General features: G+C 32.5%; 2 protein-coding genes and 1 long non-coding RNA gene across 3 annotated transcripts; 2 read left to right on the top strand and 1 right to left on the bottom strand.

Annotated features, from left to right (window-relative positions):
* Positions 1 to 13070: 13070 nt before the first annotated feature.
* LOC114940184 (uncharacterized) lies at positions 13071 to 14517 on the bottom strand. Its single transcript, XM_029314708.2, has 3 exons — positions 14020 to 14517; positions 13750 to 13935; positions 13071 to 13305 (listed from the first exon to the last, which is right to left on the bottom strand). The coding sequence occupies exons 1-3, from the start codon at positions 14324 to 14326 to the stop codon at positions 13301 to 13303; spliced, it is 498 nt and encodes a 165-aa protein (XP_029170541.2). The 5' UTR covers positions 14327 to 14517; the 3' UTR covers positions 13071 to 13300.
* Positions 14518 to 16480: 1963 nt separating this feature from the next.
* LOC114940183 (uncharacterized) lies at positions 16481 to 17777 on the top strand. The gene is made up of 2 exons (XR_003821394.2): positions 16481 to 16878; positions 17070 to 17777. It is a non-coding gene; the product is annotated as an uncharacterized LOC114940183 (long non-coding RNA).
* Positions 17778 to 19915: 2138 nt separating this feature from the next.
* Positions 19916 to 25937, top strand: LOC114940182 (uncharacterized; the record flags this gene model as incomplete). The annotated part of the gene is made up of 8 exons (XM_085488008.1): positions 19916 to 21529; positions 21695 to 21772; positions 22365 to 22631; positions 22802 to 23068; positions 23239 to 23505; positions 23681 to 23947; positions 24209 to 25033; positions 25574 to 25937. Coding segments are annotated over exons 1-8 (2435 nt in total), but the record flags the coding sequence as incomplete, so codon positions are not given.
* Between the last annotated feature and the right edge of the window lie 6 nt (positions 25938 to 25943).

Here is a 25943-nt window from a genome sequence, read left to right as displayed (position 1 = left end):
AGCAAAGAGTTCCGAAATCTCTTACACACATAATAGGGATTTTTTTCATCCATATAATTCGCAATTAAGTATATATGTTAATTGTTAATTTTAATAAAATAAAAATTAAAATTAAAGGTCAAATATAATTTTTGAACATAAATATATTAATTCATTATAAAACATATACCCGTGATAGTATTTTTCTCGTACAAAAATAACTAGAATAAATTAAATTAATCATAAAAAAAAATTAATTAAATAATTTATATTTTATATGATAATAATAAAACATTTTATAAAAAAAACAGATTCAATAAATATAAGTATATATATAACATGTATATACTTATATTTATTGAATCTGTTTTTTAATCAAATGTTTTATTATTATCATATAAAATATAAGTTTAAATTCTTTAATTAATTTTTAATTTTTTTATGATTAATTTAATTTACTCTAATTATTTTTGTACAAGAAAAATTAAAAATACTATCATGGCTATACGTTTTATAATAAATTAATATATTTGTGTTCAAAAATTATATTTGACCTTTAAGGGTCGGCAGTACACCCAGGCAAACTCCGAATTGATATTGGAGACCTCGTGCGGTGACAACGCGAAACTCCGGTTTCAGTGTTGCCAACGCCGAGAAACCAATTCTCGGGTTTTATGTAGTGGTGTATGTCTGTACACGTACATACACCAACTGCATCGCTCACACGGACGCACGTAAGAGAGACAAGGACCGATAATCACGTGTTCTCCTTGTTCATCTACCGTGCCGGTATACGCGAGATGCCGCCTGAAAATGCTTTCTGGCCTTCCGTAGCAGAAAGCAGTAACGTAGCAAGACTAATAAACACCCACTTTTTGGAAATTGTATATATGGTTATGCACATATGTGCATAACGTATATATATAACATATATATATATATATATATATATTATATAAGGGATATGTTGATTATATTCTTGATTTCTTTTTGATTATTGATACTATTGTATAATTTGCTCCAAATACTTATAACGTGAAAGAACGTTGAGTAATGTATAATCAATGCAAGGATGTTCAGTATATCATCCAGTATATAAATTAGAGTTCAAATATATCAATATCAATTTTTTTATAATATATATATATATATATATATATATATATTAGAATATAGAAAAATGATAAAAAAATATATTTCGGCGATTTAAAAATTTTTTAATATATTGAAAATATTTTTACTACATACACTATATATAAGTGTAAAATAATTCAGAAAATAAATTTAATAAAAATCTACATACCAGCTGTGTGCATGTGTGCAATTGATTTATTACTTGAAATTTATTTACGGAATTATTTTGCATTTATATATTTATAGTATGTGTAGTTGTAAAATGATTAAAATATTTTCAATATCAAATTTTTAAGTTTATCGCCTATATAAAAAATATATTTCTATGATTTTCTATATTCCAATATATTATAAAAAAATTGATATTGATATATTTGAACTCAAGTTTTTTACGTGATTAAATATTCTTGCATTGAGCCATCATACGTTACTCGTAAGTTCTTTCACGTCATAAGTACTTATGTAGCAGAGAGGAAGAAATGAGAGTTATACAATGTAACATCAATAATCTTATATATTATAATCTTATATATTATATATATATAATATTTCATTTATTTATAAAAAACATTTTATAAATAAGTAAAATATTATACAGACAATGTACAAGATGTTCAGTTTGTGCCATAACAAGCTTCAATCAATAATTATTACTCCAATGAGTATAATTCACAATAATTTTTATATAATATAATAAGTATTTGAATATATAAAAATATTTTTAAAAATTTGTTTTAAAAATTAATTGAAAAAGAATATTTAAAATATTTTTTTATATTTAAAATATTCTTTTCCTCAATTAATCTTAAAAAAAATATTTTTAAATATTTAAAAATATTTAAAAATACTATATATTATATAAAAATAATTGTTGATTATTATATTGGATTATTAATTGAATGAAGCTAGAGCTTTTAATATGGCTTTTAATACTGCTTGACAAGGAGAGAGCATCATTCCATCTTTGTCTCTCTTACATCGCATATGTAGTAGCGTCCATGTAGGTACAAACACTAAAAAATATTAAATTTAATTTTTTTATTGTTTTGAATAATTTTATCATTAATATACTTATTTTCAGAACTATTTCAATTTTTATTTCATACTTATGTTTATATAAATTATAAATTAAAAACATATCAAAAATGTAATACATATTAATAAAATGCAAATACATATAGAAAATTAATTATAAAATGTCATCTTAAAATAGTTTTTATTTTTGTTCTTTATTTACATATGCATACATATACAAAAAAATAAAAATAATATGATAGCCTTTTTGCTAACATTATCTCTCAATATTTGCATCCGTGTGCTCACGTATTAGTGTTTGTACCTACATGGACGCTACTACATATGCGATGTAAGAGAGACAAAGATGGAATGATGCTCTCTCCTTGTCAAGCAGTCAGCATGTTACCACAGAAATTTCCCCTGCTCCTTATGAATCTAGTGAGAATCTTATCGTCCAGATATTTCATAAAATAAGTGACATAACTTCGTGAATTTTTTTTTAATATATTCTTTATATAATAAAGCAGTCCTCTAAAAGGCCGGATTTTACATTTTCGCTCTTAAAAATTTATAATAAATAAAATACGGACTCGCGGCTAACCCAACCTTACCCGTTCCTAGCTGTGCATTCCCCCAAGTTTATTAAAAATTTTTATTTTTATCTTTTTTTCATAAAATAGCTCTTTAGAGGACTACAAATGAGCTTACTGATTAAGAATATCCTAAATTTAATAAGATTCATTCAATATTTTCGCTAATATCTGGAAAATAAGAATCCGTAATTCCCGGCCGGCCGATAGGCGTCTCCACCATGTCGCCTGCCGACCCTTAATTTAAATTTTTATTTTATTAAAATTAATAATTAACATATATACTTAATTGCGAATTATATGGATGAAAAAAATCCCTATTATGTGTGTAAGAGATTTCGGAACTCTTTGCTAAAATAATTAAAATTAAAAGTCAAATGTAATTTTTGAACACTTATATTATTAAGAATATATAATTCGGCTCCCGAAATATATTAATTTATTATAAAACGTATACGTGATATTATTTTTCTCACATAAAAATGACTAGAATAAATTAAATTAATTATTAAAAAACTAAAAATTAATTAAACGACTTAGACTTAGATGATAATAATAATGAAACATTTTATTAAAAAAAGATTCAATAACTAGTAGGTCAGGTTATAATTTTTTATTTATTTATTTATAACATTATGAGCTATTAAGCTCATCATCTCGTTCGCTCTCTGTCTTGCTTTCATTCGGCAAGTCACAAACGGATTAAAATAAAGATAAGAAAGCTCGCGAATCATCTCAAACAAAATTTCGGAGCTCTGATGATCCAATAGATATATGATACTTGTATGTTCCTACTTCAACTCTCGAGAATCTGAAACAAAAGAAACTCGTGTCCAATATATACATATATTACATAAAAGTGTATAGCACTCCGCTTGGCAGTTTATCCGAGGCTGTGAAACAAGAAAAATCGAGGCTAGCAGAAGTAGCAGATTAAAAGTTGAGTAAGTAGTAATTAATTAATATTATATATATTTGTATTTACGCGCGCGCGCGTGTAGGTGGGTGTGGGTGTGGGTGTGTGGGTGTGGATGTGGGTGAAGAATATATATACATATATATATATACAGGGTAGTCAAAAAGTATCGGACCCCCCCAATATTTCCGTTCTCTTGCATTTTACAAGAAAAAGTTTCAGACAAAAGTTGCAGGGTTTAAAAAGATCTATTTACTGATTTTATCAGTTTGACCTTGGATGGCGTTGCCAAGGTCAGATCGAAATTACATTAACTTTTTTAAATAGAACACCTAACTTTTTATTGCATATTCTTGTAGCTTATCTCGAGACCTTTCCAAAACACTACAAGAAAGTTTATTTTCGTTGAGTACTTTCCGAGTTGTGAGGCTTGAAAGCTACAGTGTACTGTAGTGTGGGTCCGGCCAGCTGGACCCACACGCCACTCTTGCCTTAACTGGCTAGACACACGCCACACTTGCCTTAACTGGCCGGACCCACACGCCACTCTTGCCTTAACTGGCTGGACCCACACTACAGTACACTGTAGCTTTCAAGCCTCACAACTCGGAAAGTACTCAACGAAAATAAACTTTCTTGTAGTGTTTTGGAAAGGTCTCGAGATAAGCTACAAGAATATGCAATAAAAAGTTAGGTGTTCCGTTTAAAAAAATTAATGTAATTTCGATCTGACCTTGGCGACGCCATCCAAGGTCAAACTGATAAGATCAGTAAATAGATCTTTTTAAACCCTACAACTTTTGTCTGAAACATTTTCTTGTAAAATGCAAGGGAACGGAAATATTGGGGAAGTCCGATACTTTTTGACTACCCTGTATATATATATATATATATATATCGTAACTAGATTACAAAATTTGTCGTTTTATAAAATCTAGTCTAGATATTTTATTAAATGCGGCCACATTTTCAAATTATGGTATATTGAAAATGAAATGTTTTTCAATCTGGCTAAGAATTTTAGTCTTTTTATAAAAAGGACTCGCTGCATTATCAAACAACGATTGTTTGTACATTTATTTTAGATTTTGATGGCTAATTCACTTTAGTCATTTAATGAACGGTATGACTGATGTTATTTTTAGTATTTTTATAACAATTTTAGTATTTTTATAAATTTTATAAATTATGGTACTTTTTATAAAATCTAATTAACACATTTATTACAATTGAGATTTTATGATAAGTAACATGAGTCTTTTGTTTATAGAAAATTAATAGGGATAAAACGCGTCGTTCATATTGTAAGAAATATATGCGTCCGGCGGAACTCGTCATATTGCGTACCATGCGTCTTACACAGCTGTTTATTGCGTGCGCATCCGAGCAGGCGCAACACAGGAGCGTAACAGGAGTGGGGCACTGTTCGAAGACCCTGCTCCAAAAAGACCGGCGACTAACTGTCACTCTCTTTTGAGAAGCGCTATAATACGGTTGGAAAAATTATACGTGCGGGAGTCTTTTGGTCTGTACTTGGAGAATAAATTGATAGCGAGTCTTTTCTTATACTTTAATTTCGAGTGTTCGAGTTATCTTTATTTCAAACATACCATCCTACCTGACAATTGTAAAAAGAAGAACGAGAAGAACATCTTTCACATTATCCTTTCAACTTCAGAAGTGGGATACTGCTCAGGCTTCACAGGAGAATCAGAAGCAGAGGTCATCTGGGACAAAGAAAATAATTAAAAAAAAAAAGTTGTTAAAACACAGGTAACGGCTTTTTTAAAATTTAACGGTAAAAGGTTCTACTTGCATGGTGAAAACTCGAGCTCGCGGTAAAATGGAACGAGCACAATTGGAAAATCTCTCTCACGAGGAGCTGAGATTAGAGGCAGCGAAGTATCGGTTGCCAATCTCGGGAAATCGGAACTCGCTCATCGACGTGATCATGACACATCTGGAGACTCATGGGCCGGTCGAGGAGATGATGCAGCTGGCCTCTCCGAGACCGACGACGTCGGGTGCGGTTCCGAAGATCACGAAGGCCTCGCAGCAACGGAGAGACTCCCAGGAATCGGCGGACGTCTTAAAACAGATGCTGGTGGCAATGCAGAAGCAGCACGAGCAAATGGGAGCAGCGATGCAGCTGCAACACGAAACGTTAGGGCAAATACTCCATTTGCTAACCGATCAGAGGGAGGCGAGATCAGCGCAAACACAGGTAGGCACGGCGAGGGAGGTTGAGCGAGATACTTCACCTCGGGTGTCCCCGTCGGAGGAAGCAGGACGGCGCTCGACGGAGTCGTGGTCGTCAGGATCGGCGGTGCAGGCGTTGGCCCATCAAATCCCGGAGTTCGGTGGCACGGAGGACGACAACGTCCACTCCTGGGTCCGGAGAGTGGACAAAGTCGCTCAGGTCCACGGAGCGACAGACGGAGCGACATTGTTGGCCGCATCGAGCAAGCTGACCAAGTCGGCCAGGAGATGGTTTGACGTCCAGGGGGATCTGGCCGTTGAATCCTGGGTCGGCCTGAGGTCGGAGTTGCTAAAAATATTTGATAGGAAAATTCCGTTTTATAGGGCAATGCAGAAAATTGAGGCAAGGAAGTGGACTTCCAATAAGGAATCCTTCGATGATTACGCCATCGATAAGCTGGCGCTGATGCACCAAGTCGACCTACCTGATCGGGACAGGATCCAGTTGCTGGTGAGCGGAATAATGCCGACATCACTCAGAGCGACGGCTCTGGCAGTATCCGACGACACTCTGGAAGGCTTCTTGGCGCGGATGCGGACGATTACCCAGGGCACCTCGGACTGGGAAAGGAAGCCGTCGTCCCAAGGGCAGCCGCAGAAGCCGAAGGATGGAGCCTGCCGGAACTGCGGAAAGAAAGGTCATACTTACAAAGAGTGCAGAAATGAGGTATCGTGCTTTTATTGTAAAGAGAAAGGGCATAGGCGATTTGACTGCCCGATCTTGAAAAAGAAAGAGTCCAAGACTCCCGGGCGCACACCGAATTCCTCTGGAATAGCGGCGGCGAGCGTGTCAGCGGATATACAGGCGTCCGATAGCGTCGCGGTAGTACAGGCGGAGCGTACATTGTTGTCCGTCACCGATCCGTTCGTTAAGATCAACTTCCTAGAAAACGGAGAATGTAATTTGACAGCGTTAATCGATACGGGTAGTCCGGTGTCATTTATAAAAAATAGTATTTTCGAGAAATTTATACAACCGGGGAATAAGTTGATGAAAATTAAGAGTCCGCTGAGAAACTTAACAAACGAGCCATTAAACATATTAGGAATTTACAGAAGTCGCATAGGAATGCAATGTCTAAAAAATAAAATAATTTCGGTGAATTTATATGTTCTCGATTCGAACACGTTTCAAGGAGACCTAATATTAGGGCGCGAGTTCATTATCGAAGAAAAACTTACTTTTGTTTATGAGCCAGGCGCGAAGGGTGACCGAGATAAGGCGAATCTGTTTTCGTATTTACCGCTGTGTATTGATAGCGACGAAAATAATCTGGAAAACATAATTAAACAACAAAATATAGACTTTGACATAGAAGCAAAGGATCGGTTAAGTAAACTTGTTTGTCGAATAAGAGACAAAAATATTATACCTGTTGAGGACGAAAACACCGTCCAAGTGCAATTAAAAGACCCGTCGATTTATGCTTTTGCGCCGAGGCGTTTTGCAAACGCGGAGCGAGCGGAACTCAGAAAGATCACCGACGATCTGCTGGAACGGGGAATAATCCAGCCCAGCGTTTCCCCGTACTGCGCTCGAGTAGTTCCTATAAGGAAAAAGAACGGGCAATTACGGTTATGCGTGGATTTGAGACCTTTAAATAGTCGCGTAATAAAACAGAAATATCCGTTCCCAATAATAGAAGATTGTCTCGCGAAACTAGGTAATAAAAAAGTATTTACTTTGTTAGATCTTAAAGACAGCTTTTACCAGATTAGAGTTCATAAGGATTCAACAAAGTACTTTTCTTTCGCCACGCCAGATGGGCAATTTGAATATACGCGTTTACCTTTCGGTTATTCGGAATCACCCGCGGAATTCCAGAAAAGGTTGATACGGATCCTTAACCCGTTGATTCGTGCAGACAAGATCCTGGTTTACATCGATGATGTTCTGATTCCTTCTGAATCTGTTGAGGAAAATCTGGAAATTTTAGAGGAAGTATTATTAATTCTGAAAAGTTACGATTTTCAACTGAATTATGCAAAATGTAAATTTTTAAGGTCAGAGATAGAATTCCTAGGGTACAGAATTTCAGGGTCGGGAATTACTCTTAGCCCGCGGCACACGGAGGCTATAAAAAATTACAATCCTCCGAAGGACAGACTTCAATTACAAAGATTTTTAGGCCTTACAAATTATTTTAGAAAATTTATCAGGGATTATTCGATTAAAATTAGACCATTACAAAATTTGATGAGGAAAAACGTGCCGTATCTTTTCGATAATTCGTGCATAGAGGCGTTTAAGTTATTAAAGAATGAACTGACCTCACCTCCGGTGTTGAGTCTGTATAATCCCTCCGCAGAGACTCAGCTTCATACAGATGCGTGCAGTCTAGGGTACGGGGCGATTCTGTTGCAGCGGCAGCAGGAGGGGAAATGGTCCCCAGTAGCGTACTTTAGTTCAGGCACGAATGCGGCTGAAAAAAATTACCATAGTTATGAATTAGAAATGTTAGCAATAGTGCGTGCAATAGAAAGATTCCACGTGTATTTGTACGGGATAGATTTTGCAGTCATTACAGACTGTAATGCAATCGTGTATGCTATCAATAAGGCAAATCTAAATCCTCGAATAGCCAGATGGACTTTGGCTCTGCAAAATTATACCTTTAGTATAATGCACCGCCCAGGAAGTCGCATGGCTCACGTTGATGCCCTCAGCAGATGCGTGGCCCATGTGGACGAGCTCCCGTTGGAAAGGCGCTTAGAATTTTTACAGCTGACAGACCCTAGAATATTAGAAATCAGTCAGAGCTTAGAGCTAGAGGATAGTGAAAAATTTGCCTTAAGTGACGGCTTAGTTTACAGAAAAATAGATGACAGATTAAAATTTGTGGTACCCGAGTCAATGGTGACGAACATGTTGCGAGTCCACCACGACGAATTGGCTCATTGCGGTGCTGAGAAAACGTTCCGAAGCATTAGTCAAAATTTTTGGTTTCCGACCATGAGAAAACGAATATATGAATACGTGAATAACTGTCTCACTTGCATTATGTCGAATAGCTCTCCGAATCGTTTGGAGGGGGAAACACAGCTGTACCCTTTACCCACGTTGCCACTTGATGTACTGCATGGTGACCACTTTGGTCCGCTTCAAGAAACTGCGGATAATTTCAAACACATTTTAGTTGTGATAGATGCATTTTCGCGATTTACATGGTTATTCCCTACAAAATCTACAGGGACTAAAGAAGCACTACATTGCATCGACAACATTATATCTGTGTTTGGAAATCCACTAGAAATAGTTTCGGATAGAGGCACAGCGTTTACGTCAAAAGAATTCTTAGAAGTCATGAAAGAGAAAAACATCAAGCATAGAAAGGTTGCGGTGGCGGCCCCATGGGCAAACGGTATGGTTGAGAGGGTGAATCGTTTCATCAAATCGTCCCTCACTAAATTAATAGAGACACCGAGTGGATGGAAAGAGCGTCTAAATGATATGCAATACGTGCTCAACAATACATACCATTCCGCAATCAAGGCTACACCGGCAAAGATCATGTTTGGCTTCGATCAACGTAGCCACGGCGATAGCTCCCTAGCCAGGTTTACGCAAGCTCTTGTAGATATCGATGCGAACCTTGAAAAAGAAAGGGATATTAGCAGGGAAAATGCGTTGCGAGCGACTGAGGTAGTAAGGGATTACAATAAAATGTACCGAGACAAGCACTGTAAGAAACCAACGATATATAAAATTGGAGATCGTATTCTAATTAGGGACGACCGAAATAAAGTTGGAATTAATTCAAAGTTGAAACCTAATTACAAAGGACCTTACCAGGTTGCGAAGGTCCTCGGGAACCATAGATACGTGATCCAAGATATTCCAGGTTTTAACATTAAGCAAAAACCCTTAAATACAATACTGTCTGTCGATCGAATAAAACCGTGGATCAAGGCGCCGAAGAAACCTGAAAATTAATTCATAGTTGTAAATAGAATATTTGTATTAGATTTAAGTCGTAGTTAGAATAGTAAACGAACAAAAAAAAAAAAAAAAAAAGGGGAAAAGAATGTATCACGATAACCTCAACGCGATATATGTATAAAGTGCTAGCGGCGGATTAGTAATGATCATAGTTATCTAACGACTTACCGATTTGTACGTAATGTAGTTAACTTCGAGACGAAGTTCAAATCAGGCTGGCCGAGTTGTAAGAAATATATGCGTCCGGCGGAACTCGTCATATTGCGTACCATGCGTCTTACACAGCTGTTTATTGCGTGCGCATCCGAGCAGGCGCAACACAGGAGCGTAACAGGAGTGGGGCACTGTTCGAAGACCCTGCTCCAAAAAGACCGGCGACTAACTGTCACTCTCTTTTGAGAAGCGCTATAATACGGTTGAAAAATTATACGTGCGGGAGTCTTTTGGTCTGTACTTGGAGAATAAATTGATAGCGAGTCTTTTCTTATACTTTAATTTCGAGTGTTCGAATTATCTTTATTTCAAACATACCATCCTACCTGACAATTGTAAAAAGAAGAACGAGAAGAACATCTTTCACATTATCCTTTCAATATTAAATGACTGAAGTGAACCAGCCAGAATTTAAAATGACGTACAAATAATTGAATTTGACAATGTGGCGATGAGTTTCTTTTCATATATAAAGACTAAAATTCTTAGCCAGATTATAAAATATTTCATTTTTAATCATAATTTAAGAATGTATGTGGCGCTGCACTTAATAAAATGGCTAAACGTTTTATAAAACGACGAATTTTGTAATCTGGCTACAACATTTATATATATATATATATATATCCAGGGGCAGTTTCCATGACTTTTTCTTATAAGAACGGGTAGTTTTGACGACATTTGGTTGTTTTGGCGACCGTCGTCAAAACTATTGCGGTATAAAGACAATTATGACGACAGTTGCGAAATCTACCTATATACTACTGAAATATTAAAAATCTTATTTTACTTATATAATTGTATGTATATCTAATGTTATTATTCGTACACTATTGTTTTCATCATTATATAACAAAATATATCTTTTGATGATTAATATAGAGAGATTTATTGTCAATAATAATATATTTGTTATTTTGTCGCCAAAACTACCAATCTACGAAAATCATTGTGATATAAAGGTTGTTATAGCGACAGTCATAAAATATACCTATATATCGTTGAAATATTGGAAATTAATTTTTTTGTCGCCAAAACTACTTTGTCGCCAAAACTACCAATTATTGCAATGTAAAGGCTGTTATGGCGACAGTCATGAAATCTGCCTATATATATATCTGCCTATTAACAAAGTACAGAAATTAACGCGGAAAGCTATTATATATTTATTAATGCTTTTAAATGAATATTTATGTATATATTCGAATTGCTTGCTTATTCGATGAATGATAGCAAAAGAAGTATTTTTTGGATGTATTGTATATATTATATGTCAATTGGCTATTTTAACGACATCCCAAAAGAGATATACTTTTTTGCTATCATTCATCAAATAAGCAAGCAATTCAAATATAACGTCCATACATTTGCATTTTCATAAATCCAAGAATTTATCTAAAAAAGTTGTCTATTCATTTACAGCAGTATTATTATGTAAGACGGTACACATAAATATAAACTTTAAAGTATAAATTATATACAAATATAATATTGATATTAATACAGAATTATTTTTTTTATTTCCAAATATATTCCAAGATATAACTTCAAGAATCTCTGCAAATAAATTCATGAGCGTTGATAATTTCATTACAGAACGTAAGATTCTATTAGCAGAGACTATAATATTAAGCTCTCGCATAAAAGATTTTCATGATTCGTAATGTATTTTTTCTTGATATCGGTGAAACTTAGATCTGTGGTTTGCCCATTATTATTCACTAATTGTTATCTTCTGCTAAAATAAAAATAAATAAGATATAATATTAATAAGCAGCGTGACATGAAAATATTCTTTGTGTGTACTGCAATCTTACCCTTAACTGTTATCATAATAATTCAGGCTTCCTTTAGGTTTAACAAACAGATGGATAAAGTGAAAAAAATTTATATGGTAATTGCACCATATTTATCCCATTACTTATACATGTTGCACACTATGCATTATTTTAGAAAAGGTCCCATTAAAAATAGAAAAAAATTGATTAAAAAATTATTAAACTTACGTTACATACTCTTTATTACCTACAAACTATAACTATGAAAATATAACAATACTCACTTTAAATTAAATGTGTTCTATACATTCTATAGTATAAGTTCCACCGAATATCAGTAAGAAATCCATTACAAAGCATGAGAATCTTTTATGCGAAAGCTTATTTTACAGTCTCCGCTATTGGAAGCTTATGTTCTGTGATAAAATGGTCAACGCTTCTTCATTAGCTTGCAGTGTCTGTTAAAGCAATAATGATTTCATATATTTGACAAGTTAGAAGATTGAGTAGCATTTATATTGCTATTCAGTTACTGAATATATCAGTGAAGCCTGTTCTTTAGCATGACATACCCAAATGCAGCATGTTGTATATTATCTATATCACAAAAGAAAATTTTTATATTTTATTTTTAACCGCTTCACACACACACGCACAATAATTATTTATATATAAATATTTGAATTATCTATGTAATTAATAATATATTCCAACAAGTACTCATTAATATTTGCTTACTTTCTGAGTGGCTGTAAATGTAAACTAATTATATATTGATACATTTTATACACAAAATGAATTTGAAAAATTATAATAAATTTAAAAAAAATTGCCAAAAGTCACATTTTGCTACTTCTGAAACCTAATTATTTAAAATTCCTCAACATTTATTCAAATTCCTATTAGAATGTAGTAAAACAAAAAAATTATAATTCTTAAACTAAAACATAATACAGTTTGAAATGGGTTGGCATATTGTATAATACAAGGATCATCGTGCGCTGCATATTGGAGACAGCATAAAAAGAGATATATCTTTGACAGTCAAAATATGAATATATAGAATAAGAGACTTACAATTGCATACAATGTATCTAGATCTGAATGAAATATCTATGCATTAGTGCATTGCAAGCACTACATCTTTATACTACTAAAGTTATAAGTTCAGTGATATAGATAATTCGATGCATATGACATATAACTCCTTAAAAGATTGATATAAGTTATATACACACATTAACTGAATTGAAAAATACATGTCTTTATTTTTTGAACATGATATAACAATAAAAGCAGATTATATCTTTAATGAATATAATTAAACGTATCATATTTTTTAGTATAAGCTATAAAAAATAAATGCTTAGTATTGAAAGATAAATATATATGTATTGTCAATGAATAACGAAATCTCAAAATCTTTTTAATTTAAAAATTTACATCTTCATGTCCTTTTTTGTTTTTCCTTTGCTTAATCTGTAAACAATAAATATTTTTTTATATGTATATGTATATATGTATGTATCTTCGTTAAACATATGTATAAATTTATATCTTTCTGTAATTATTATAAAATAAAAAATGTATAGATCTGAAAAATTGAAATTTAGCCAATGTAGAATATATGTCAATGAAATTGCATTTCTATTTTAATGTATTTTTGTAGATTTTAGATATATTGTATTTAAAATATAACTTTTTTCCAAAATATGTCTTAAACCAAAAAGGAGGATCTGTCTGTAACTCTTTGAATTCTAAACATAATTAGAAAGAAATAAGTAATAAATAATTAGAAAGAAATTAATAAAGTCAGATTTCTTAAAACTTTGATTTCTATATGTATACATTTCACAGATTATATTGGCTAAATTTATTTCAATTTTAAAGAGCAATTAGAAACATTTGTTTCAAAATACATACATAACACAAACTTTACTGCCCACTGTTGGCATTGATTACATTTTAAAAGAGGAAGCAGTCCTTCTATTGTTAGTGGAAGACGTTTAATGCAATAGGCACAATATGCATGTCCACATCTTAAGGCATTGATCTTGTTTTCCACAAGTGGAACATAACATTTATTACATACTGGTGTGCTTTCTACAACTGAAAGATAACTTTGATTAATTTATCTCGATATTTATATATATGTATGTAATAAATAGACAAATATATTATGTAGAAACTTACGATTTCTAACAGCTGTTCCACAGGCCAAACATGGAAATAAACATTCGCCCAACATATTTAATGTACAGGTCGTAACTTTCAAATCTTCGGAATAAGTTTCCCTTAATACATATGCTAATCGTTTCATTTCTTTATAAACAGTTTCCCGAAATGGACGTATATTTAGATTAATTTCAACGACTTCATCGTTCGTAAGGAATACTTTTTTACATAAATTTTCTTCATCACTAGTACATCTTTCTACTTCATGTCGCATTTTGCAAGGATTTCTTCGACATACACGAAGCATATAATCACGACAAATCATGTTAAAAATATAAAACGCAAAATAGAGTAAATAAAAATAAATTAGCAAATGGCTAAATAAAAAACGACAAAAGCAAAAACAACACGAGCGAATTAAACCACACAAATAGTATAGCGTTTTTGAATGAAGGAAGTTTAATCGATCTGAGAGCGATCAATAGGTGCGTTCAGAATACACAACAGTTGAGCAACGTTACTAGATTAAGCTATATTTATATCGCTATTTAATATATAAAATCTAGTAATGTTGCTCAACTGTTGTGTGTTCTGAACACACCCAATGACGTCATTGACCAATCACAACCATTTATTCTTCAAAGAAATGGTTGTGATTGGTCATTGATCGCTTTCGGATCGATCAAACCTGCTTCATTGACTATGGGCTCCTGCAACGCGTTCCGCGCGGCGGAAGCCGACGCGATAGCCAATGGTAAAAATTAGGATCGAATCAACTTTTGACGCGCGGTAGAAGTTATGTATCTATTATTTCCGAAAACGCGGCAGTCTGGGTATCGATTCTGTAACTTTTTTTAAAGTGAAAATGTGAAAAGTGAAAAATTCTCGCCAATCACGCAGTGATTTTAAAATGAAATCGATGTGCAATTGGTGGAAATTTTTCATTTTTCACGTTTTCACTTTAGAAAAAGTTACAGAATCGATACCCTGATTGGCTATCGCGTTGGCTTCTGCCGCGTGGCAAGCGTTGCCGCGTTCTGTGTGCAGAAGCTCTATGTTTCCACTAGAGTCCTATAATAGGATCTAGTTTTCACCGAGAGTCCGAATCGAGTCAGAGTCAAAGATTTGTTCGCGTCACATGCCCCAACATGATCCTTTTCACTCCAATGCGATCCTATTGGAGCTTTTATCTAAATTATCCAATAGGATCGCATTGGAGTGAAAAGAAGCATGTTGGGCCCCAACATGCACAAGAGTGGCTTTTTACAACTAAAACATACTTGTAATTATTAATTATAATTATTATTAATTAATAATCATTTTTAATTAAATTTTTAAATTTAAGTAAATTATTTATATGTAGACTTAAATATATTTATAATTAATAAATTACTTTATATTTGAAATATATTTTTTTTATTAATATTGATTTATAATATTAAATTAATATAATATTATATATTTCTTATATTTTATATTTTATTTTTCTCGCATTTTGGATCGCATATGACAATACGACTCGCCGTCAGTGACGGCCCGTCGCCAGTATTCCAGAGTCTGAAATCCAGATTAGAAATTCGCTCGAAATTCTTAATTATATTTAGAATTTTGAAGTCGTCACGTATCCCTCTAATACCCCCATCCGGCGGCTGGATTCCGGGACCGTTCTGAACGGCCCGGCGGTGGGGATCGTGACGTGACATACAGAGGGTTCTCCGATCGTACTGACTGCAAATGTGGCTGGTCCGTCTGCAAATATGCAGCACTGGGTCAAAGTCGAGTTGGGGCACAGAGCTTATACTAATGGAGAGGTCGTAGCGCGCGCGAAAAAGATCGAATAAGAGAGAAAAAAATATTAATATTTCTGTATTAAGGGGATGCCGGAGTGACGGCCGAACTTCGATAGGTTAGCACCATACATATCCAAACATATACACGTATACACATATACACACGATAGGTTAGTACCACACATATCCACACATATGCACGTATACGCATATACACACACACATATGCGTGAAAATGTTTTTAATATATAACTTTTTTATTAGACTTGCAATCTCACTTTTTATTGTTTATTAATATTTCTTCATGTTAACCCTATCGCGTATACTATATTTTATGCACAGATAAACTGCAGAACTATTTTTATTAAATAAGTATTGTTACGAACTGACATGAAAGAAGCCGATAACAAAACTGTAATTTTTGATTTTTATATGATTTATATATGGAATTATAGCTAACGCGGTCCATTTTTATAAGTACTTTAATCGTGGAAAAGGATTTATTGATTCGCATAGTCAATAAAAAGATATCCCAAAATAATCTCTATATATTCGCATTCGGTCGGTAAAAACGTACCTCCGGCATCCCCTTAATAATAGACCGTCAATCACCGTCAAACGATTCTACATCAATTTATGTAAAAAATTTTAAATATTATGGGGTGCTAACTGAAAAAAGTAGCAAAATTTGTTTATAATTAAACTAATTACCGTTAAACGTTTATAATGGACCATCATTGATCATCAAACGACCATCAAACGATTGCATTCAAAAGAAATCGAATCGGTTGTAAATGGGGTGCTAACTATATGAAGCCGATTTTACGATGAATGTAAACCCGGCTTAAGAACGGACTACGAATACCGGCCTTAGGTGTCGTACATAGTATATACGTTGTATCTAGTATAACTTTCAGTTAATACTATATATCATTGCTGTTGTCGTTTATATTATTCTATTATCATTTTATCTTGCTAGTGTCGTTTTATCTTGCTATTGTCATTTTATAAGAAAAATCTTTATTGTCGTTTGTTGTCATTTGTTATTACCGTTTTATAAGAAACAGATGTCTTATTACGGTTCAAGGTAAGAAGTATCTAAATATCTTACCATTCAGCAAATTTTTAAATATTTTACGAATCTTTTTTATCATTTTTATTATATAATTAAACAATTTTACAATTATACAATTCTTTTTCTCTTTTTGATTATACTTCTTTACAATTATATAATTTTTTAAAATTATATTTCACTGTGAAAAATGCTTTTTGTTTCAGGAAGTCAATTGTTAAAGATTGCTTAAATTTTACAAATAATTGTTGTTTTGATCCAGATTGCAGGCTTTTACATAGATACAAATACTGCTTTCAATATCAGAATACCACATGCCGCAATAAAAGATGTCAATTTTTACATTGTACCAGCGTGGAACAACTTCGCTATGAACAAACAGGAATAATGACTGAGAATATGAAAAGAGAAGTCGGCCGAACTCTACAAAATACTAATATATGTGGGGATTTTAAAATTAAAACTTGCAACAGACCAAAGTGTAAATTGCGGCATATCAAAGTACAAGATTTAAAGCCAATGACATGTGTCATATGTACAAATGATATAAGTGTTACAAATTTTGGTGCTGGAGATTGCGGACACATATTATGCTTAAATTGTGCTGTACGAACCTCACAGGATGTGGATGGACCAGCATTAAAAATATTATGTCCAATATGTAGATGTGAAAATGAATATAAAAAACTATATTAAATATTCTTAATACCTTTATAAAAATACTATGCGGAAGTCTTTCTTGATAATATTTCAAAATAAATAAATATTAAATATATTAAATTAAAGATAAATATATAATTTATGGAAGATAACCTCGACCGTGATATACATGTTTTATAGGATCATGAATTACCTGAATTACCTTAAAAAGAGAGTTAACTATTACTAATTATTTATTAAAAAGTTAAAAAATATGTTATTGTTTTTGTTATATTTTATGTAGTACTTTGTTTTTTATTCACTTGCTATTATAATTTTATAAGAAAGGATGTCTTACTACAAGATGGATTACAATTACATTTTTGTTTTATAATTGTACAATTCTTTTCTTGATTAGATATGTCACAATAAAAAATGCTTTTTAGAAGACCAATTATTCAAGATTGCATTACAGTTAGATACATATAATTGTTGTCTTAATCCGGATTGTGGTTTCCTATAATAGCCTGTGTAATATCTTATTACATTTCCTATAATCTATAAATAATGTATTTTGTTTTCTTGTTAAAAATATAAATACACATATAATTTATAAATTCATTCTTGTTCTAATTATATGTATTAAAGTAAATAATGTATCTGCATAATTCTGAAAAAATTGAAATTATTTTGTCCAATGCAAAATGTATGCAAATGATATTGTGTTTCTATTTTAATGTAATTTCTATATTTCATGATATTTTACGATAATTTTTCACGTGGAAAAGAAAAAGAGGAGAAAGGAACGGTGTATAAGTTTAGCTAAACAGAACAGATTTACTAGTAGGATATTTTATGATAAATATTCTACTAGTGTGTTTATCATACAATATAAATCAGAAATATAAAATATAGAAATTACATTGAAATTGAAACACAATATTATTCGCATATATTTGCATTGAATCAACTAATTTCAATTTTTCAAAATTATGTAGATACATTTTTTATTTTAATATAATTAAAATAGGAATATAAATTTATATATTATATGTACATTTATGTTTTTAACAAAAAGACAAAACATTCATATTTACAGATTAGGATTATGAATATTGGCCTTTCTCTGCTAAATGTAGTTACATGACGTAATTGCGCCTGCGTATAAAAGGTCTGTTCTTTTCAGCTGAACTGGCTGCAGTAGTTTAGAGGTTGTCTTTTTCCTTCCAATGTTGAGCAAAAGACATCCTCTGAACTAGTGCAGCCAGTTCAGCTGAAAGGAACAGACCTAAAGTCTAATGGCTTCTGCACACAGGACGCGGAAATGCTTGCCGCGCGACAAGAAGCGACGCGATAGCTAATAAACCTACAGCTCTTATTAAAAAGGTATGTTGATTAGTTACCGCGTCGCTTCTTGCCGCGCGGCAAGCATTTCCATGTCCTGTGTGCAGGAGCCATTACTCTCTGCATACCAATATTTGAAAAAGGTATGAAAAGTGCGGAAACCATTACTATTACCCCTGGTCCACAATAGGTGATTTAAGCTCTAAGCTTTAAGAAATTGATCAATCACAGTTAGGTATTAGGAGAATACTCGACTATAGATTTGTTCGCGTCACATGCCCCAACATGCTCCTTTTCACTCCAATGCGATCCTATTGGATAATTTGGATAAAAGCTCCAATAGGATCGCATTGGAGTGAAAAGGAGCATGTTAGGGTATGTGACGCGAACAAACCTTATGATTGGTCAATTTCTTAAAACTTAGGGTTTAAATCACCTATTGTGGACCAGGAGTTAGAATTTTATATTTAATTTTTTATATTTAAGATCGTCTTAAGGTCGGGTTCACCGATAGGTGATTTAAACCCTAAGGCTGGCTTCACATGGAGCGTAACTTGCGCCGACCAATCACATTATCTCATTTGCAGCTGATACTCAAATGAGACGATGTGATTGGTCGCCGCAAGTTACGCTTTACGCAAGTTACGCCTCATGTGACGGCACCCTAAGGTTGGAGTCCCATGGAGCAGATTGTGCGGAAGCGGAATTAGCGGATTACCAATCACGAGATTGTTCTGATGTAACCTTTTCAAAGATTACGTCGAAGCAGTCCTGTGATTGGTGATCCGCTAATTCCATTTCCGTGCAATCCACTCTATGGGACTTCAGCCTAAGCTTTAAGGCCATTGCACGTAAAAAAGTTTTAGTCATAACCGTAGGATTTGACCAATCGCGTTGTTTGATTCTTACTGCTACGGTTATGGATGGCCGAATCGAGCAACGTAATAGGTTGAATCTTACGGTTACGACTAAAACTTTTTACGTGCAATGGTTTTAAGGCAGCGCGAGTAACCTCACCGAAAAAAAATACGTCACTGTTTAAAACTTAGGTTGCGTTCCAAAACGTCCTCTTCGAGGAAAATTTTACTTAAAAAGCTATAGTGTACGTTACATGCATTATAAATTTTCAGTGGAATTTTCCTCGAAGAGGACGTTTTGGAACGCAGCCTTAAATAATAAGGCTTAGGGCTTATATCACTTATTGTATGCCGGGACTTAGGCCTAAATTCATAGTCCGATCTTATATTTAAGATCGTCTTAAGTCCGAGCTTAAGACGCCACGGAGCCATTTGATTGGTTGAACAGGATCTTAAGTCAACCACCGACCAGATTTAAAACGATCTTGAATATAAGATCGGACTATGAATACCGGTCTATGAATATCGGTCATATGGCTCCTGCTCACAGGACGCGGAAATGCTTGGCGCGCGGCAAGAGCGACGCGGTAGCCAATAAATTACAGCTCTTAAGGTGCCTTTTTATGCTGACGTTAGACGGTAAATTTCAGCGTCAAAAGACGTCATGTGATCAAAATTGACGAATTGGTATCTTTATTTTTGGTCACGTTTTTGACGCTGAAAATGAGCATCGAGCGTCTCCATGAATTTGCACCTTTAAGGCGCAATTTCACGTGCCGCTAAAACAAGCGATTGAAGCGACAGATTTGTTGCTTGTAATCCAGCGTCAACAATTTTGTAGTTTGAATCAGTTCAACTACAAAGCATTTACTGCTCAAACGCTGATGCACTGTCACAGATTAGTTGATAGTGTCGTGTATACTGAAGAAAACATAATGTGTTGATGACATGCGAAAATAATTAATAAATCTTGCACTTTCTGATCTTATATATGGTAAGGTAGCTTTATAAAAGTCATGCTCGTTACGATTTTGAAACAGCGGTGCAAAACTTTTTTTTAGAATATCTTTTTTGAGTTTGATTTGTCAACAGCAAACTAATAACAAAAATAATATCATTGTTATATTTGATTTCACTTTCTCGAATCATGTACGATTACAATTTAGTAGCCAATTGTTATATTTTTGTTTTCTAGAAGCCATTGCGTAATATACAAATTAATATAACTGGTTATACACAAATAATGCAAATTTTGTTTTTAACTGATTACACAAACGACGCAAAATTTGTCTCTCAACTTTCAATTCTGTCGCGCTACTATCCTTTTCATGTCAAAAATTATCGCTGTTTAGTTTAGCGACAAAAGTTGTCACGTGATCATTTTTGTCGCTCAAACAATCGGTTTCAGCGGCTCGTGAAAAGGCACCTTTATTAAAAAGTGGTACGTTGATTGGCTACCGCGTCGCTTCTTGCCGCGTAGCAAGCATTTCCACGTCCTTTGTGCAGGAGCCATTACTCGCTACCATAGAAACTCGATACCAAAAAAAGCGCGAAAGCCATTACCGTTAGAATTATTACGTCTTTGATGATTAGAATTATTACTTTGATGGTCGTTTATTTTGCTATTGTTAATTTGTCGTTTAATTTGCTATTGTTGTTTTGCTACTGTTGTTTTAATTAGACAAACGAAATACTAATATTAAAATTAATTGATGCAAAAATCAAAATGTATTATCTATTATGTAGCAACAAATATTATAGTGTTTACAACATAAAACAGCTAAAGACAAAAAAGATTAAAAAATCATGCATTATCGCAACCAACAGTAAGTACAATAAAATATAAATTCATATACTTTAAAATAAAGAAAATATCTAGAACATTCAAATTCTAATATGATTTATTTGTATGATTCATTTTTTGTAATAAAAGTGCAAAGTATTATAATTTTATGAGCAATTATGTATTTAAAGTTCGATTGTTATTTTAGAAAAAAAATTCAGCTTGCAAAAGATTGCAGATAATCTAAACATGAAGATTCCGAAAGTGAAGTTAACAACTTTATCAGGTATTATTATATATATGTTCAATTAATGTATAATTGTTATGTTAAATCTTTAACCTAATACAATTATGTTCATGAAAAATGGTTTAAAGTTTTATAATTAGTACATAAAGTTTACTTATAAAATTATATTTACTTTATCTTCATAAATTTGTTTTAAAGATTTTCAACCAACTGCCAATTCCAATGCTACGTTAAATGTTGATACATCAAATGTGACATAAAATCAAAGAAGGCACTTGCCTTCCGTCAAGCAGTAACTGTGATACTGAACAATGCAATATAAAGTCTAATTTTAATTTGATAAGTTGTGATAATACAAATGACAGTGATAATATTAAAGATTCTGCGCATTTGACTGCAGATGCTCCTTGTATCGATGATAATCTTAATACATTAGTTGTTAGTAACAACATTGAGAAAAGTGATAATCTATGATACATATAATTAATCAGATTTTAATACATTATATAGCAGACATTCTAGATACAGTCTTTTTACGTATTTTGCGTGACAACACATTAACAGCTTTTGCAACATCATCAGTTGCTTGCAATAAAAATGTCTCTACCCTATTTTTTATTATATTTCACAGATTCTCCAACAACTGTCAATTCCAATGCTATTTTAAATGTTGATGCATCATATGTGACATTTGAAATCGAAGAAGGCACTTGCGTTCCATCAAGCAGTAACTGTGATACTGAACAGTGCAATATAAAGTCTGATTTTAATTTGATAAGTTGTGATAATACAAATGACAGTGATAATATTAAAGATTCTGCGCATTTGACTGTAGATGATCCTTGTATCGATGAGAATCTTAATACATTAGTTGTTAGTAACAATATTGAGAAAAGCGGTGAGTCTATGATATACATATAATTAATCAAATTTTAATACATTATACAGCAGACATTCTAGATACAGTCTTTCTACGTATTTTGCCTGACAACACATTAACAGCTTTTGCAACATCATCAATTGCTTGCAATAAAATGTCTCTACCCTATTTTTTATCTTATTTCACAGATTCTCCAACAACTGTCAATTCCAATGCTACTTTAAATGTTGATGCATCATATGTGACATTTGAAATCGAAAAAGGCACTTGCGTTCCATCAAGCAGTAACTGTGATACTGAACAGTGCAATATAAAGTCTGATTTTAATTTGATAAGTTGTGATAATACAAATGACAGTGATAATATTAAAGATTCTGCGCATTTGACTGTAGATGATCCTTGTATCGATGAGAATCTTAATACATTAGTTGTTAGTAACAATATTGAGAAAAGCGGTGAGTCTATGATATACATATAATTAATCAAATTTTAATACATTATACGGCAGACATTCTAGATACAGTCTTTCTACGTATTTTGCCTGACAACACATTAACAGCTTTTGCAACATCATCAGTTGCTTGCAATAAAATGTCTCTACCCTATTTTTTATCTTATTTCACAGATTCTCCAACAACTGTCAATTCCAATGCTACTTTAAATGTTGATGCATCATATGTGACATTTGAAATCGAAAAAGGCACTTGCGTTCCATCAAGCAGTAACTGTGATACTGAACAGTGCAATATAAAGTCTGATTTTAATTTGATAAGTTGTGATAATACAAATGACAGTGATAATATTAAAGATTCTGCGCATTTGACTGTAGATGATCCTTGTATCAATGAGAATCTTAATACATTAGTTGTTAGTAACAATATTGAGAAAAGCGGTGAGTCTATGATATACATATACCATAATTAATCAAATTTTAATACATTATACAGCAGACATTCTAGATACAGTCTTTCTACGTATTTTGCCTGACAACACATTAACAGCTTTTGCAACATCATCGGTTGCTTGCAATAAAATGTCTCTACCCTATTTTTTATCTTATTTCACAGATTCTCCAACAACTGTCAATTCCAATGCTATTTTAAATGTTGATGCATCATATGTGACATTTGAAATCGAAGAAGGCACTTGCGTTCCATCAAGCAGTAACTGTGATACTGAACAGTGCAATATAAAGTCTGATTTTAATTTGATAAGTTGTGATAATACAAATGACAGTGATAATATTGAAGATTCTGCGCATTTGACTGTAGATGCTCCTTGTATCGATGAGAATTTTAATACATTAATTGTTAGTAACACTATTGAGATAAGCAGTAAGTGTATAACGTATAATTAATCAGATTATAAAACATTTTGCGGAGCATGTTCTAATATTTATTGCCAGTACTGAAAATCTATAATATACATAAACTATAGATTTTCAGTACTGACTGTGTATATCGAATATGCCCACAGTGATCATTCTATATGCAGTTTTATTTACATATTTTGCGTTACAATACATTACAGCTTTTGCAACATCAGTTACTTGCAATAAAAGTTCTCTACTTTATTTTCATAAATTTTGTTTACAGATTCTTCGCCAGCTATTAATTCTAATGCTACGTTCAGTATTGATACAGCAAATGTGAATTACGATATCGAAAATGTTTCGACAATAAGTAAGATTTCGGATGTTAAACAGAGCGTTCAATGTTGTAATAAATTTTATTCTACTTCTAAAATATGTGAAAATGCGAATGTTATTGAGAAATTTAGAAAAACTAAAAAACCTAAAAAAACTCCGAAGATTCTAGAAATACAAAATGTTAAGATATTACTAAAGAAGATTCCAGTGCACACAGAGAAAGTTGATAATATTACAAATAGTATACAGATGAATAATACGTATAATATCGATAATAGTGATGTTTCTTCAAATGCAAACGGGACTTACGTTATCGATAATATTTCAAGTGAAACATCTTGTCCAGTTGCAGAATCTACACTCATAGAGAATCAGTTAGACTTAGAGTGTGAAATCCATAATAATAATTCTGAGTCTGATGATACATCCATTACATCTAAAAATAATTTAGATAGTAGTTTTCATTTGTCAGATTGTTCTAAGCTTGAAGACACAGATGAAGATGAAGATGAAAATGAAACTAAAAATACACATGAACGTACGATTAATACAAGTAAAAATAAATCTGTGAAGAGGACATTAAATTTGACATCAACATTTTCATCTGAAATATGTGATGATAGAAATATGTATGTGGAAACTTCCAATAATCCTAAATTAAAACAAAATATGTGCGTATATTGTGAAAAATTTCAAGCGCAAATTGCAAGACATTTAGAAACAGTACATAAAGAAGAAGAAGATGTGAAAAAGTTTCGTCTTTTACCTAAGGGTAAGTTGTATGTTATATACAAAGTTGCCAATACTATTTATAATATCTAAAAGTTAATTGAAATCGAAGTTCCTAACGTGAAAATGTCGAAGAAAATCATTTATCATAGCTTTTCAAATTTTAATACTTTATATATTTAAAATTATGTTTTTTAAAGTGAATATCTATTCAAGTTAATCACTCAAAATTTTAAAAATAAAATTTTGTTATCTATATTCGGCTAATTACATTCAAAAACGTTTTCTTGTTTAATCGCTCATAACTTGAAAACTGTGAATGCATCATCTTTCTTATTAACACATTTCCATATATAACTTGTACATATACTACTAAAGTATATGTATAACTTCATTTTAAACAATAGTCTTTAAATTTAAAAAAATATATAAAAAATTTTGCCAACTATAATATTTGATCAAATAATTTCTGATACTTTTCAAATATTAATAATTCATTGTGTGTATATTATGTGTAAAATTTTTAATAATTTACTTTTAATTTAATCATAATTTATTATACATTTTGTACTTACTATTTCAGGTAATCCGGAACGAAAGAAGATTATTGGTCTACTTAGACGAAAAGGAAATTTCATATATAATACTAATTCTAACTTAAATAAAGGAGATTTAATTGTATGCCGGCGTCCAAGAAATGAATTGAATAGACAAGCAGCCGATTTTATTCCTTGTGCTAAATGCAAAGGGTTTTTTTCTAAAAATAATATAAGACATCATTTTGCATCATGTGCGCCAAAAAGGGAATATCCTCAAAGAAATGTTAAAATATTGGGACGTACTGTGGCTTGTCGAATTCATTACAGTGCAAATACACCATTAAGAAGATTGGTGTTCCCAGTAATGAGGGAAGACAGCGTAACTCAAATTATTAGATATGATGAACTGCTAAT

Source organism: Nylanderia fulva, unplaced genomic scaffold, assembly GCF_048542155.1.
Source record: "Nylanderia fulva isolate GAGA-0341 unplaced genomic scaffold, ASM4854215v1 Scaffold60, whole genome shotgun sequence".
Taxonomy (NCBI): domain Eukaryota; kingdom Metazoa; phylum Arthropoda; class Insecta; order Hymenoptera; family Formicidae; genus Nylanderia; species Nylanderia fulva.
Note: the sequence above shows the minus strand (reverse complement) of the source record. Positions and strands in the feature narration are given on the sequence as shown.